Genomic DNA, 16,918 nt, shown 5'->3' on the forward strand with positions numbered 1-16,918 from the left:
TCAAAGGACAGAATACAAAATGAATGACTTGAAAATCTCAAATAAGCAGTTGAAGTGATGATCCTTCTTAATCATAAATCTATAACGTTTTCCCTTTTCCCAGTTTTCATTCACCTTAGAATCCAGATTATGACTCAACACGTCTGTGACGTTCCAAAGCAGGAATGAGTGAGATGGACAACTTCATACTTGCAATGAAGTATGTGAACAACATACTACCCAGTAATGTGGTGACTACATACTAGGTAGTGTGGTTACTACATACTAGGTAGTGTGGTTACTACATACTAGGTAGTGTTGTGGTTACTACATACTAGGTAGTGTTGTGGTACTACATACTAGGTAGTGTGGTTACTACATACTAGGTAGTGTTGTGGTACTACATACTAGGTAGTGTTGTATTACTACATACTAGGTAGTGTGGTAACTACATACTAGGTAGTGTGGTTACTGCATACTAGGTAGTGTTGTATTACTACATACTAGGTAGTGTTGTGGTACTACATACTAGGTAGTTCCAAAGCAGGAATGAGTTACTAGGTAGTGTGGTAACTACATACTACGTAGTGTGGTTACTACATACTAGGTAGTGTGGTTACTACATACTAGGTAGTGTTGTGGTACTACATACTCGGTAGTGTTGTGGTACTACATACTAGGTAGTGTTGTGGTTACTACATACTAGGTAGTGTGGTTACTACATACTAGATAGTGTGGTTATTACATACTAGGTAGTGTTGTGGTACTACATACTAGGTAGTGTTGTGGTAATACATACTAGGTAGTGTTGTGGTTACTACATACTAGGTAGTGTTGTGGTACTACATACTAGGTAGTGTGGTTACTACTTACTAGATAGTGTGGTTACTACTTACTAGATAGTGTGGTTACTACATACTAGATAGTGTGGTTACTACATACTAGGTAGTGTGGTTACTACATACTAGGTAGTGTGGTTATTACATACTAGGTAGTGTGGTTACTACTTACTAGATAGTGTGGTTACTACATACTAGATAGTGTGGTTACTACATACTAGGTAGTGTGGTTACTACATACTAGGTAGTGTTGTGGTTACTACATACTAGGTAGTGTTGTGGTTACTACATACTAGGTAGTGTTGTGGTACTACATACTAGGTAGTGTGGTTACTACATACTTGGTAGTGTTGTGGTACTACATACTAGGTAGTGTTGTGGTTACTACATACTAGGTAGTGTGGTAACTACATACTAGGTAGTGTGGTAACTATATACTAGATAGTGTGGTTCCTACATACTAGGTAGTGTTGTGGTTCCTACATACTAGGTAGTGTTGTGTTACTACATAGTAGGTAGTGTGGTTACTGTGTGTTTAGTGCTAGTGTGGAACTGTCGTTTAAGGCTGTAGTCAAAGGCTTCAGGCATTGTCGAGGGACACCTCTGAGGTCCTGAACAAGGCCAGCTGACTTAAGTAGACATTCATGGAATGTCAGAAACAAGAACAGAATATGATGTGGCTGCGTCACTGCATAGAGAATATGATGTGGCTGCGTCACTGCATAGAGAATATGATGTGGCTATGTCACTGCATAGAGAATATGATGTGGCTATGTCACTGCATAGAAAATATGATGTGGCTATGTCACTGCATAGAGAATAAGATAATCTAAGGGAATGCAGATGTGGAATGTTGTCTAGGTGCAGGGATGGATGTCTATGGGATGGAGGGTCGTTATGGTGCGTTGGTTACTATGGGATGGAGGGTCGTTATGGTGCGTTGGTTACTATGGGATGGAGGGTCGTTATGGTGCGTTGGTTACTATGGGATGGAGGGTCGTTATGGTGCGTCGGTTACTATGGGATGGAGGAGAGGGTCGTTAGTGGTGCGTTGGTTACTAAGGGATGGAGGAGAGGTTTGTTAGTGGTGCGTTGGTTACTCACCGAGCATGCTGGGACACATCCCATCACCATGGCGACTGTAGCCGTTCAAGGCACAGCAGGAACATCTCAGTGTGGAGCGTGAATGCACGTCTCACTGGAGGAACAACAACAAACACCCCCCTCCAAACACTCCATTACCCAGCTTTCCCCTCTCACCCCCCTCCAAACACTCCATTACCCAGCTTTCCCCTCTCACCCCCCTCCAAACACTCCATTATCCATCTTCCTCCTCTCACCCTGCTCCAAACACTACATTACCCAGCTTTCCCCTCTCACCCCCCTCCAAACACTCCATTACCCAGCTTTCCCCTCTCACCCTGCTCCAAACACTCCATTATCCATCTTCCTCCTCTCACCCTGCTCCAAACACTACATTACCTAGACCTGAGGACAATTAAGCCTACATTACCCAGACCTGAGGAGAGTTAAAACTACATTACCCAGCCCTAAGGAGAGTTAACACTACATTACCCAGACCTGAGAGAGTTAACACTACATCACCCAAAACCTGAGGAGAGTTAAGACTACATTACCCAGACCTGAGGAGAGTTAAAACTACATTACCCAGATCTGAGGAGAGTTAACACTACATTACCCAGACATGAGGAGAGGAGAGTTAACACTACATTACTCAGACCTGAGGAGAGTTAAAACTACATTACCCAGACCTGAGGAGAGGAGAGTTAACACTACATTACCTAGACCTGAGGAGAGTTAAAACTACATTACCCAGACCTGAGGAGAGTTAAAACTACATTACCCAGACCTGAGGAGAGTTAAAACTACATTACCCAGACCTGAGGAGAGTTAAGACTACATTACCCAGACCTGAGGAGAGTTAACACTACATTACCCAGACATGAGGAGAGGAGAGTTAACACTACATTACTCAGACCTGAGGAGAGTTAAAACTACATTACCCAGACCTGAGGAGAGGAGAGTTAACACTACATTACCTAGACCTGAGGAGAGTTAAAACTACATTACCCAGACCTGAGGAGAGTTAAAACTACATTACCCAGACCTGATGAGAGTTAACACTACATTACACAGACCTGAGGAGAGTTAACACTACATTACACAGACCTGAGGAGAGTTAACACTACATTACCTAGACCTGAGGGGAGTTAAGACTACATTACCCAGCCCGGAGGAGAGTTAAAACTACATTACCCAGCCCTAAGGAGAGGAGAGTTAACACTACATTACCCAGACCTGATGAGAGTTAACACTACATTACCCAGACCTGAGCAGAGTTAGAACTACATTACCCAGACCTGAGGGGAGGAGTTACCATTACCCAGACCTGAGGGGAAGTTCATGTACACACTGGATCTGGTTGGTTTGATATCATACAGTGGTTTCTGTGAATCTCTAAACATGATCAGTAATGTCTGCTGTTGGCGTGTTCTCTAAGCATTATAGGACATGGCATCAGAAGGCATGGACAAGCTCAGAAGCCAGCGCAGCTTCAGATCAGGTGGGTTAGGGCAGCCAGACTACAACTCCCATGAGGCAACCCTGAGGGAGCGATGGGTTTGGGGCCAGCCACTGTCACTGATCTTCCCCAGAGTGAAGCACCATGGAGGTTGTAGTCATGGATCTACCCCAGTGAAGCACCTTGGGGGTTGTAGTTCTACATCAGTGATGCACCTTGGGGGTTGTAGTCATGGATCTACCCCAGTGAAGCACCTTGGGGGTTGTAGTTCTACCCCAGTGATGCACCATGGGGGTTGTAGTTAGGGTAAATAGCCGCCTGTGTGGCGACAGGTTCTAGGAGGATATTCTGACATGGGTGGATCAACACCACCAGTAGGAGTGATCAATGAAGGGAGGTGTGATGTCATAGTGCAGGCGTGGGCGGGGCCAGAGGGCGTGGTGTTACCTTGGTGATTGCGTCCACGGTAGTGAGCGACTAATTCTCTTCCCCCGTCACACGCAACATGGCGTCCAGGGCCCGGGAGCCATTTTAGCTGTAATAATTAGCGAGAGGGAAAAGATGTCTGGAGGAGCAGTCAGAGGAACAAGTTCATACACTACAGTTGAACACATATCAGAGTGTCTATGTGATAAGGAGATGCAAAAGAAAGTGTGTGTGTGTGTGTATGACATCATAGGGAGACAGGACACCTGCACCAAACTCACTGGTGGTGCCACTAACTCGGATTAACACTCAGTCATCATCAAGATCTTTGATCTTACGATTTTATAGCAAATTTAACCGCAGAGCTAAAAAAAAAAATTAAGCCAATGGGTAAAACATTTCCTGTTTTAATTTAGAAAAAAAAATACAGTCAACTATTTTAAACATGTTGTTGGTTTTTTTATTCTCAAACCAAATCACGACTACTTTCATAGCTTCAGCTGAAGAGCTTCACGTTTCAAAAGGTTACATACTGAAGAAGAAGAAAAACAGTCCATTCGAGACACTAATGAATTTTATGGTCCAATTCAAGTCGATACGCTGACAGAATATTACTACCACGTTCGCATAAGGATGCTTACTTATATCAACAACAAACAAAAAAAAAAGAAAAGAAAAGAAAACGTAAGATATTTCTCCTGTACATGGCCGTTGTAGAGTAAAACCACATAGTTACTGTGTGTAAAACTCTGCTAGTTGTTGTCCTTTGAAGCGGAGGAGTGAATGGTGTGACAACATGGGGGGGGTTAGGGTACCCCGAGAAGCCTGGACACAGGGTTAGGGTACCCCAAGAGGCCTGGCCTCCTGCTCAATGCTGGAGGGTTCGGGTTAGTTAAGCCTAGGGTTAGGGTTAAGCCTAACCCTAGAGGCCTGAACTCCTGCTCACTGCTACAGAATAGCATTTATGGTAGCGACAGACTCGGGGAGGGGAAGGGGCATCTCAGGGAGGGACTGGGGGGCATCTCAGGGAGGGACTGGGGGGCACCCTAGGGAGGGGCTGGGGAGGCATCCTAGGGAGGGGCTGGGGAGGCATCCTAGGGAGGGGCTGGGGAGGCATCCTAGGGAGGGGCTGGGGAGGCATCCTAGGGAGGGGCTGGGGAGGCATCCTAGGGAGGGGCTGGGGGGGCATCCTAGGGAGGGGCTGGGGGGCTCCTAGGGAGGGGCTGGGGGGGGGAGTTTTGGGATGTGTAGGGGAGGAGGGTGTTTAGCTAGGCTCTCCTGCAGACTATGGTGATGTGATGCTGTAGAGTGTGAATATCTCCTGCAGGCCCGTAATCCTAACCCTGGCCGGCCCAGCACCCCCCCCCCCCTCCTGCCTCTAGAGACTAGAGAGACCGTTCTCAGCACTGATGCGTGGTAGTGTGTGTATTCCCCTGAATGTTGTGGTGGTGGTTTTACACTTAAATGGATCTCCTCAAATGTTGTCTCATTCTCTCTCACTCACACACACAGAACACACAGACACACAGACACAGACATGCCCAAATTACACCTTGCCTTACAAATCGGAAGCTCTAAAAAACATTAACCTTTTATTGATCATCTACAAAAGCTGAAACATATTGGAGCAGTTGGTTTTCATATCAAGTCTTAACGCAACACAAATGAAACGAACTGTTCAATGGAAAACTAAAGCTTTCACCTGCTGCTCCATCTGTCTGAAGCACAGCCTCTTGTGATGTCAGAGCCTGAGAGAACCAATAGCACGGCTTCATATGGGGATTCATCTCAAACGTCCGTCTGACCAAACCTTCTCCCTAGTAACAGACGTGTTACCTACAGACCAGGGGAGGCTGGTGGAGGGCAGACTGAGCCTGATACAGACATCTAACCTGACGAACCCATCTCCCCTAAGCAGCTAACCAGTCTCTACTAAGCAGCTATCCCATCTTTACTAGGCAGCTAAGCAGTCTCTATTAACCCATCTCCACTAACCAGTCTCTACTAACCAGCTAACCCATCTCCACTAACCTGTCTCCCCTAACCAGCTAACCCCTCTCCACTAACCAGCTAACCAGTCTCTACTAACCAGCTAACTTGTCTCCACTAACCAGTCTCCCCTAACTAGTTAACCAGTCTCCCCTAACTAGTTAACCAGTCTCCCCTAACCAGCTAACCAGTCTCCCCTAACCAGCTAACCCTGGCCATAGATGTGTGAAATACAGACACCAGGCAACACAAGGCACTCCTCTGGTGTGGATGAGGAACAGATCGGCCAGCCTGACCACGGGGGAACTAACGAGAATCAACTAACAAGCTGGTCAGAAACATCCCAAACCAACTTACAGTGGTGCAAATTCAGACCTAGTCTCACATCTGGCACTCTACAAAACCTCAACACACACACACACACACACACACACACACACACACACACACACACACACAGGCAGTAGGAGGGGCTATCGGTAGGGGGGCTGTGGCGTGTGGTAGTGGGGGTATTCAGGGTGGAGGCGTGGCAGCTCCTTGTGTGAAGGTGGTGGAGGCTCATACACTCTGGCTGAGGAGGAGTAGACAGCAGGCGAGGCCAGGGGCCGGGGCTCCATGTGGGCAGCAGGCGGTATAGGCATGGGGGGCATCTGCGGGGGTGGAGGTGGAGGTGGAGGAGGGTAGGCATACTGGTACTGCTGGTACTGCTGCTGGTACTGCTGGTACTGGTTGTACTGTTGGACCTGCTGATAGTACTCTGCATAACACCTGGGGGGAGAGAGGGAGGAAGAAGGGAGTGCGGAGGGGAGAGGGAGAGAGAGCTGAATCAAACATGTTTAAATATAACTATATTTAAATAGCTCGCCATACATCAATGCAACACTTTTCAATATTAAAAGCATAACAAAGGGAGAAAAAAAAGCGGACTAAAAGCACGTAAAATGCATGTAAAAACAGCCCAGGTAAACGCAGTTAAAAAGGTCTTAGGATTTATTTTAAAATGTCCAGTAAAATGTCCACCAATCTGTGTTGTGCAACTATAGTAACCAGTAACTAAGGGAGGACCCCTGGCTGTGTGTTGGCTGCGTAACTATAGCAAACGGTAACCAAGGGGGAAGTACCTGGCGATGGGGTCTCCGTCGGCGGCGGGATCCTCTGGCCGCCCGGGCGGCGTGGGGAGGAGGGCTCTGCGTTTGGGGCGCGCCTGCGTGAAGGCTGTGGCAACTGGGTCAGGCAGCAGGGGGGCGGAGCGGCGGACGGGGCTGCGGTCGCGGTCACCTGACTTGACCTGGCCCGCCTGCTGCTCGGCCAGAACCTGCTGGCCCTGCTGAAAGAACCGTGCCCTCGCCGCCTCGAAGATGGCCTGGGCCGTGGGGTCGGCGCCGCCCATGGAGCCGTAGGCCGAGCTGGCGCTAAAGAGGGCCGACGCCCCGCTGTAGGCCGGGTTGACCGCCGCCGTCGCAGATGAGGAGGGCGTCTCCCCGGCCGCAGGGTTGTAACCGCCCGCCTCCCCAGGGGATGAGTTAACAACGTTTTCGTAGCTCTGATTGGCTACAGAGTTGTACACCTGGTCTGCCACAGAGCCGTACACCTGGCTGGCCAGGGCTCCGTACACAGCTGGGCTGACAGGTGTGCCGTCCGCGCCGCTGGTGGCCGTCAGGCCCTTCAGGGCGGCGTAGGTGGGGTCAAAGCTGGTGGTGTTGTACACCGAGTTATGGACACTCTGCTGCACCTGGAGAGGCAGGCCTGCAGCTGCAGCAGCCGCAGCCGCGAGCACTGCAGCCTGGCTCTGGTGGTGCTCCATGGGGGGCTTGACCATGATGCCCTCCCCGCCGTAGGGGCTGGGGCTGCCCACCTTGGCGGTGGTGGTGGTGGGCTTACTGGGCTGCACCTTGGACAGCTCCACGGACAGTGGACGGCCTTTAAACGTGGTGCCGTGGAGGGCCTCGATGGCCTGCAGCGCGTCCTCCTTCCTCTCCATGTGCACGAAGGCGTAGCCTGCCGACGATGACAGTCTGGCTGTGGACAGAGAGAGACCTTCACGTTACCATAACGACAGAGACGAGACACCACGTTACCGTAACGACAGAGGGACGACGCGGCACACATACACAATGTAAATCACATGTGGCTCTGCCTGGTAGTGCTGTAGTTCTGTTGTTGCAATAGTAAATACAGGTTCTGTTGCTATAGTAAATACAGGTTCTGTTGTTGCTAATGTAGTAAATATTGGTTCTGTTGCTATGGGTTATAATGGTAGGAGTCTCGCTGACCTTTGACTTTGTCACATTCCAGAACTTTCCCAAACGTCTGGAAGAGCTCCTGCAGGTCGTCCGCGGAGCATGTGGCACTCAGGTTCCCCACGAACACCTTGGTGGAGTGCAGTGGCCGTCCGCGAGACTCCTCCACCACCAGGTTCCGCCCGCGAAACTCCCGTCCGTTCAGGTCCCGAATGGCCCGGTCCGCGGCGCCATCTCCCTGCAGATGAATGAAGGCGAACTGGCGGAGCACGCTGCAGGTGACCACCTGGCCATACGGCCCAAACAGCTGCATCAAGTCCTCCTGAGACGTCTCCAACGCCAAGTTCCCCACAAACAGTTTAATAGCATCGTTCTTCTCCATTGCAATGGAGGGAGGGCACACCTGTTGAGAGAACAGTTTCAGTCAAAAAATCCTCCAGGATTTTTAAGTTCGTCATGGTAGTTTAGTGTGTAACACATGTAGTCCTATGGACAGACAGTCCGAGATTTGGATATGTATGAAAATAAAAATGACCCAGACAAGTCATAGTTTGAGAGAAATTCATTCTTTCACTGACTGGATGGTTCGTTTTGTGATTGCCCCCTTTGATGGGCATCAAGCTAGCCGAATGTGCCTTCCAAAAAAACTAAATAAAAGCACTTTTCAACTATTCGACAAAACTATACTACAAAGCGGGCTAAAGCCAGGGACATAGCGAGCTAATTTTCGCTCCAACTCCTGAATTGGTTAAAGTTAGCTCGCTAACTCTCTTTGCTTGCTATTAAATTACTTTGCTAGAGAAATGTAGCACGCTTAATGCCCGTCAAAGGGGACAACCATCCGACGAACCATCAGTCAGTGAAAGAAGGATTTCATTACAAACTGTGTCTTCGCAGGGTCATTTTTATGTCGATACACGGCAAAGTCTCCGACTCTAATATCTGTCCATTAGGGCTGCATAGAGGATGCTACGGACCATCTTTGTGATACCGAACCTGTAGTCAATCTACTACGAAATCTCCGATATAGCGATGATTAGATATCGATATGGGTTTTCTTTTCATTTGAAAATATATGCAGCAGGTATCCGTCTAACAAAGTGTATATCATCATGCTGATGCACCAATACATTGCTGAAAAGCCGTGTGTACCTCTGATCAAGCTACGTTTAGTTAGCGAGTTCCCTTTTGTTTTTACCCCCTACTACAGTCGTTGTGGCACCAGAGAAGATGAGGGAACATGTTCACATTGCTCTAACGTTAGCTGACTGTCTTAGCTACAGTAGCTAACAGCTAGCTAGTTAGCTAAATTCGGCGCGGAGCAGAGCTACCTACGGTTAGCTAACTTACTAGCTAGCCATCTTGTGTTGGTTGAAAAACATTGTTAAGAGACAGTTGAAAGGAATCCACCCTATTTAGAGTATAGCGCATTGCTATTGCTACACGTTATCATGTTTTAAAGTTGCTTAGACTACTTAAAATGTCGATTATTCAGGCGAATAGAAATGTGGCACATTGTGCTCCTAGCTTACCTAACGCGGTGCAGTATTTCCATTGACTTCATCCGGTTCCGATTGTCAGTGACGTGTGATATCTCCAACAAATGAACAGCCGGCAGCTTCGCTACACTGTAACCTGGAGTCTGGTGGTACATGAAGCTGGTACACTGTAACCTAGAGTCTAGTGGTAATAATAATAATAATAATAATAATAATAATAATAATAATAATAATCATAATAATCATAATAATAATATTATAATAAACTTTATGTATATAGCACCTTTTTAAAATGTTAGTAGAAACAGTAAAACACAACACATTGAAAAGAATAAGGGCATACGGGCATAATTGATAAAAAATCAATCAAAGGCTAGTCTATAAAAAAACAATATTAAGAAGTGATTTAAAAGGGAATACAGATCTTGCTAACCTAATATCCTCAGGCAGGTAATTCCAGACTCTAGGGCACGGCCTGCCTGAAGCTCTTAGGCTGGGCTGAGGCTCATAGGGGATTAAAAGGTCAGAAATATAGTCCGGTGCCAGACCCAGCCGAGCCTTAAAAGTTTTCAGTAAAATCTAAAAAATCTATTCTATAGCGAACACGTAACCAGTGTAGGGAGGCTAACATTGGGGTGATGTGGTCTATTCTAGTTCTGGTTAAAAGCCTAGCTGCTGCATTTTGGACTATCTGTAACCGTGCGAGGCACTTTTTACTGAGGGAAAAATAGAGGGAGTTGCAATAATCTAAGCGAGATGAGATGAAAGCATGGATGACTTTTTCTGATCGGCAAATGACGAGAAAGGCTGCATTTTGAAAAACATGACTGTACAACTGTTTTGATTTGTTTCTCGAAATTGAGGTCAGAATCAAAAATCACCCAGTTTACGAGCTCAAAATACGTTACGAGCTCAAGATACGTTGACCAGATTGGAATTTTTCATAACTTATCAAATAAAACATTTATATCCAGATAGCTAGTCTGGTAGCCCATGAAGCTGGCTACAATGTAACCTGGCAGTCTGATGGTACATGAAGCTGGCTACAATGTAACCTGGGAGTCTGATGGTACATGAAGCTGGCTACAATGTAACCTGGGAGTCTGATGGTACATGAAGCTGGCTACAAAGTAACTGAGCGGTGTTGTTTTAGTACATGGTTTTCTATGTAGTTATAATTTTGTTGAAGTGGATACATTACTAAAATGTAAACATGTAAAATGTTTCAATAATGATTTCCAGTCGAGTATATTGCTACGGTTTGTGAAACATATAAGAATAACTATAGATTGATAGGTATACAGATATGCTAATCTTGGTTATGGTTTGTAACAACCGTTTCTAACCCTAACCCTAACCAACATCAAAGCCAATTCAAAATCGCCGGTACACGTCTTTGGTTGATTAAATGAATAATGACACAAAATACGTCGTAATAATTGGCCAACTTGATTGAATGATGATTATACAGTAATGCATCTACAGAATTAGTTCTAATTATGGTCTCGAAACGTGATAGAACGCGCATGCGCATTTAATCTACTGTAGGTCCAAGTTCAGTTTCTGTGAGAATGGAAAATATAAGGAAGACGCAGTCGGGAAGTTTGTGAATCACAGTTTCTGCCCGGAGTCCCGTCATTCAGAATGGCTTGTCCAGGCATCTGGCGTGATTACTGGATACTTCTCTACACTTTTCTAAACTTTTAAAATCTCAACATTTACTTGTATCAGGAGGAATATGATCAGCGCTCAGCATAGGGACGGCCGGGATCAGCAGAAGGGATCGAACCCTAACCCGATATAAAGGTAAGTGTTGCTTTAAAGTGTGGAACCAGAAACCGAGGTTTTAAGGTAATTACTGAAATGATTCAAGTTATTAACATCAGACCATGAACTGATGGACATGGAAAAGTTTCAGATCAAGGAAGTGATCCGCGTTGACAAAAGTACGGCAGAACGTCACTTCAGTTACACGTGTGAGAACAAGTAGGCTGGAGGGGCAGACGCGCATTGTACAACAAGTTTTGAACAACATTTCATATGCTGGGCCTGTACTCTACTTCAGCAGGGAGCCTCCGCGGTGTACACGAGTCTATCAGCTACATGCTGGGTTAGGGTTAAAATCAAAAATTAAATGAATTTTAAATTAATCAAAATCAAAATATAATGGTCATTTCCACAATATACAGGATACAATGTAATGAAATGCTTTAGGGTGCACAGGGGGGGGTAGGACTACCCAGGTGCACAGGGGGATAGTATATGACAGGTTGACCATGTCTCCAGCTTCTCCATATGGGGGGGATGGTGGAGGAGGGGGATGGAGGGGTGGAGGAGGGAGGTGGGGTGGAGGTGGAGGAGGGGGATGGAGAGGTGTGGGAGGGGGGTGTAGAGGAGGAGGGGGAGGAGGGGGATGGAGAGGTGGAGGAGGGGGATGGAGGGGTGGAGGAGGGGGATGGAGAGGTGGAGGAGGGGGATGGAGGGGTGGAGGAGGGGGATGGAGGGGTGGAGGAGGGAGGTGGGGTGGAGGTGGAGGAGGGGGATGGAGAGGTGTGGGAGGGGGGTGTAGAGGAGGAGGGGGAGGAGGGGGATGGAGAGGTGGAGGAGGGGGATGGAGGGGTGGAGGAGGGGGATGGAGAGGTGGAGGGGGATGGAGAGGTGGAGGGGTGGTGGAGGGGGATCGTGAGGTGGAGGAGGGGGATGGAGGGGTGGAGGTAGAGGAGGGGGATGGAGGGGTGGTGGTGGAGGAGGGGGATGGGAGGGTGGAGTTGGGGGATGGAGGGGTGGTGGTGGAGGAGGGGGATGGGAGGGTGGAGTTGGGGGATGGAGGGGTGGTGGTGGAGGGATGGAGGGAGGGGCAGAGAAGAGGATGAAGGGAGGAGACGGAGGGAGGGGTAGAGCAGATGGGGGGGTGAAAGGAGGACTGTCTCTACATGTAGAGGGATCCTGAGCCAGGCATGTCTAGACTTGATCACACAAAAGAGACAGGGACTGAGATCTCTTAGTGAACCTACTGAGCAAAGCCTGCAGACAGTCTTACAGTCATACACATGGTAGGTCTGCATCCATACCAACCTAATGATGTCCTACAGAGGCACATGAAGCTCACCCAACCCTCTACAGTACCCCCTGTGCTGTCTGGATGGAGATAGTCAGAGCTTTAAACTAGCGTTAGGGTTACGTTCAAAAGGTTTAATAACAGAGCACAGCATTACCAAGGGAAGCCATTCAACTCACTGTTCAGCTGTAAAGACACACACTCAACTCCCTCACATGAGTGCTGTGTGACTGACTGGTGACTGTTACTCAGTCCATGACCAGTCAGAGAGGAAGGTATGGAGGGAGGGGGTGAGGGAGGGAGGAGGAGGGGGGGGGGGGCGGGGGCTAGTGTTACTATTACACTGTAATTAAAACTGTATTAAATCAAACCAGTCTCGAAATCTAGTGTTGTGTACATCTGTGTATGTCCTGTCTAGTAGTGTATGTCTGTGTATGCCCAGTCTAGTCTAGTGTATGTCTGTGCATGTCTAGTCTTGTCTAGTGTATGTCCAGTCTAGTGTATGTCCAGTCTAGTCTAGTGTATGTCTGTGTTGAAATGCTTAAGGCAGAGCAGCTCTACAACATCAATAATACAGTGTAATAAGTGAACATGTAAACATAATCATGAACATAAATGTAAACATAAATATAAGCACTAAAAGTAGTAATAGTAAATAAGTCAAAACATTCAGAATATACAGCACAGTCTAATGTATATCTGTGTCTGTCCAGATGCAGGAGGGGGAGGAGCCAGTGTATGACTTCCCCGACCCCCAAACAGGGGGTCAGAAGTGGGCGGGACCTCAGCGAGGCTCTCTGAAGAGCATCAGTGTTCTGGACCGCCTCCTTCTCACACATCCAGTCTGGCTCCAGCTGTCAATCAATGCTGCTACTGCGCTGCACATCCTGCAGAGGGAGCCACCTGGGGTCAGATACACACACACACACACACACACACACACACACACACACATTTATAGTTTGTAAGTGTGTGTGTTTCTACTGTGTAAGTGTGTGTGTGTTTCTAGTGCGTAAGTGTGTGTGTTTCTCGTGAGTAAGTGTGTGTGTTTCTAGTGTGTAAGTGTGTGTGTTTCTAGTGCATAAGTGTGTGTGTTTCTAGTGTGTAAATGTGTGTGTTTCTCGTGAGTAAGTGTGTGTGTTTCTAGTGTGTAAGTGTGTGTGTTTCTCGTGTGTAAGTGCGTGTGGTTCTCGTGTGTAAGTGTGTGTGTTTCTAGTGAGTAAGTGTGTGTTTCTCGTGTGTAAGTGTGTGTGTTTCTAGTGTGTAAGTGTGTGTTTCTCGTGTGTAAGTGTGTGTGTGTCTTTGCAGACATTTCTCGTGCGTAAATCCAGCACGTCCCAGAGGAAGGTCCTGTGTGTCCGTCTGGCGGACGACAGCGTCCCCTCCTTCGTCAAGCAGTTTGTGATCCGTGACGTGGACTCTGGTGAGTGACTCCGCTCCGTCTACAGCCTGCTGATACTAATATTGCCATGGAAGTTCATTCATTCGTTCAGACAAGTTTATTTGTCATTACGTCATATACTAGTATACAGCGCAACAAAATGCTTAAGGCAGAGCAGCTCTACAACATCAACCAACACCATCAACATCATTGAACATGTAAACATAATCATGAACATAAATGTAAACATAAATATAACCACTAAAGGTAGTAACAGTAAATAAGTAAATATATTCAGAATATTCAGGATATCCAGTGTATGTAATATTCAGGATATCCAATGTATGTAATATTCAGGATATACAGTGTATGTAATATTCAGGATATATAGTGTAATATTCAGGATATATAGTGTAATATTCAGGATAATGTGGTGTGGTGTGGCGGGTGTCACACGGCTACAGGAGTATCAGTCACCTGTATTTGTATAACACTTTTTTTTACAATGACAATTGTCTCTCAAAGTTGTTTACAACAGGAACAACACAAACAATATAAACAATAAATGCGATATAAACAAATTGAAATAACACCCAACGATAGACACCCAAAATGTAAGCGGGCCCCCCTGCCCTGGCTCGAGGTCTGGGTCCCTCCGGCCCCTGGTTCCATTCAGGATGCAGCCAGATCCCTTTGAATATCTACACAAACGTCAACTCATGCACCCACACCACACCACCCAGTTAGTTTTAGTTCAATCTAAAAGTAGCCTATTCTAACTTTCACTGTCAGATTATGTCTATATTTGTGAAATGAAACCACCCGGCCAGCCAGAAGATGTGTAGACAATGAAGACGCGCTGTGAAGGGATTGTTATTATATTCAGTGGCATGTTAATGCCAGGGGCGGCCACGGCCAGGGTGAGGGTTCTGCCTGGCTCAGGCCCACTGGGCTGGCTGCTGGGCCACCTGTCAGAGAATGCTGGTTTGAATGGAAAAGGCAATTCTATTGATTCTAATTCTATCTGGTAACCCCCCCCCCCACCCCCGCCCACAGCGTTCGCTCTGGAGAGTGCTGCCATCAGCTTTCCTGACCTGTGCCGACTGGTGGCTTTCTACTGTGTTAGCCGGTAGGTTCCTCTGCTGACCTGGGTACAGGCTCTAATCCTACCCCTGACCCTGACCCTGACCCTGACCCTGACCTGGGTACAGGCTCTAATCCTACCCCTGACCCTGACCTGGGTACAGGCTCTAATCCTACCCCTGACCCTGACCCTGACCCTGACCTGGGTACAGGCTCTAATTCTAACCCTGACCCTGACCCTGACCCTGACCCTAACCCTGACCTGGGTACAGGCTCTAATCCTACCCCTGACCCTGACCCTGACCTGGGTACAGGCACTAATCCTAACCCTGACCCTGACCCTGACCCTGACCTGGGTACAGGCTCTAATCCTACCCCTGACCCTGACCCTGACCTGGGTACAGGCACTAATCCTAACCCTGACCCTGACCCTAACCCTGACCCTGACCTGGGTACAGGCTCTAACCCTGACCCAAACCCTGACCTGGGTACAGGCTCTAATCCTGATCCTGACCCAAACCCTGACCCTGACCCTGACCTGGTTACAGGCTCTAAACCAAACCCTAACCCTGACCCTGACCCTGACCTGGGTACAAGCTCTAATCCTAACCCTGACCCAAACCCTGACCCTGACCCTGACCTGGTTACAGGCTCTAATCCAAACCCTAACCCTGACCCTGACCCTGATCCTGACCTGGGTACAGGCTCTAATCCTGATCCTGACCCAAACCCTGACCCTAACCCTGACCCTGACTTGGTTACAGACTCTAATCCTAGCCCTAACCTTTGACACCTAATGACATCCTGATCCACACAGTGTGTAATTGATTCTTATGCAAATCAGAGACCCTATAGAAACAAAGATATTTATTTAAAAATCACATGACTATTATCCTTGGATTAAGATGGACTTTGTAGATGATATTTTTGCATTTGAACTAATTTTAAGAGTGTCATAGCAAAGGGTCTGAATACTTATGTAAATGAGATATTTCTGTATTTCAATTTTAATAAATTTCTCAATTAATTTTAAATTCAGTCAATAACACAACTAAATTTGGAAAAAGTGAAGGGGTCTGAATACTTTCCAAAGCCACTGTATAGTATGTATATATGTTTGTGTATAAATAGTATGTATATACAGTATGTTTGTGTATATATAAAATGTATAAATAGTATGTTTGTGTTTTCAGAGATGTGTTACCCTTCACCCTGGAGCTTCCTGTGGCCATCGCCAAGGCAACATCCCACAAACAGCTGGAGTCCATCTCACACATGGGTGTTGGTAGGTACCATCTCACATGGGAGGGGGGGGCTAGGTACCATCTCACACATGGGTGTTAGTAGGTACCATCTCACATGGGGGGGGGTTGTTGGTACCATCTCACACATGGGTGTTGGTAGGTACCATCTTACACGGGGGGGGGGGGGGGGGCGGGGGACCATGCTGCACGGCACACAGTTCAATTAGGGAAAAATAAAACAGTCATGCAAAGGTAAAAAAAATAAAAATAACCAAAGTGCTTTTAGCATTTTTGTTTGCTAAAGTGTGTTGTTGTTTGCTATTGCCCTTCCCTGACACACTGACCCTCTCCTCCATCCTGATGTTCCCTCTCCCCTCCATCCTGACGTTCCCTCTCTCTTCCATCCTGACATTCCCTCTCCCCTCCATTCTGATGTTCCCTCTCTCCTCCCTCCAGAGTTTTGGAGCTCCCAGCTGAACTTCAGAGGCCCACGAGACTGCCCCCCAGCAGTAGAGAACGGCCCCCCAGCCATGCCCCCTAGCCCCACACCTGAGGACTGTGCCACCCCCCAGGAGAGCCCCACCCTGTTCCAGGAGTTCTGCCCAATCAGAACGCGTAGCCCCAAGGAGCTGAACTGT

General features: G+C 47.4%; 2 protein-coding genes across 4 annotated transcripts in view; one reads left to right on the top strand and one right to left on the bottom strand.

Moving 5' to 3' along the window:
* Positions 1-4,177: 4,177 nt before the first annotated feature.
* Positions 4,178-9,580, bottom strand: rbm14a (RNA binding motif protein 14a). Of its 2 annotated transcripts, none has more exons than XM_083665126.1 (4): positions 9,548-9,580; positions 8,049-8,418; positions 6,897-7,794; positions 4,178-6,543 (listed from the first exon to the last, which is right to left on the bottom strand). In XM_083665126.1, exons 2-4 carry the CDS (start codon positions 8,395-8,397, stop codon positions 6,249-6,251), a joined length of 1,542 nt encoding a protein of 513 aa, XP_083521252.1. In that variant the 5' UTR covers positions 8,398-8,418; positions 9,548-9,580; the 3' UTR covers positions 4,178-6,248. The 2 variants fall into 2 exon arrangements, with proteins under 2 accessions (XP_083521252.1, XP_083521253.1); XM_083665127.1 differs by lacking the exon at positions 9,548-9,580 and adding an exon at positions 9,366-9,492.
* Positions 9,581-11,086: 1,506 nt separating this feature from the next.
* The window catches only part of rin1a (Ras and Rab interactor 1a), a 10,572-nt gene continuing 4,740 nt past the window's right edge, over positions 11,087-16,918 (top strand). The window contains exons 1-6 of one of the 2 annotated variants that reach the window (XM_083692135.1): positions 11,087-11,320; positions 13,286-13,480; positions 13,881-13,995; positions 15,010-15,082; positions 16,230-16,321; positions 16,737-16,918. The exon at positions 16,737-16,918 is cut by the window's right edge and continues 994 nt beyond it. In XM_083692135.1, coding sequence (XP_083548261.1) covers positions 13,286-13,480; positions 13,881-13,995; positions 15,010-15,082; positions 16,230-16,321; positions 16,737-16,918 — 657 coding nt within the window. In that variant the 5' untranslated portion in view covers positions 11,087-11,320. Of the gene's footprint in view, positions 11,321-13,285; positions 13,481-13,880; positions 13,996-15,009; positions 15,083-16,229; positions 16,322-16,422; positions 16,437-16,736 lie in introns of those variants that run through there. The other variant, XM_083692136.1, reaches the window with a different exon arrangement.

This window comes from Argentina silus, assembly GCF_951799395.1.
Source record: "Argentina silus genome assembly, chromosome: 2".
Lineage (NCBI taxonomy): Eukaryota > Metazoa > Chordata > Actinopteri > Argentiniformes > Argentinidae > Argentina > Argentina silus.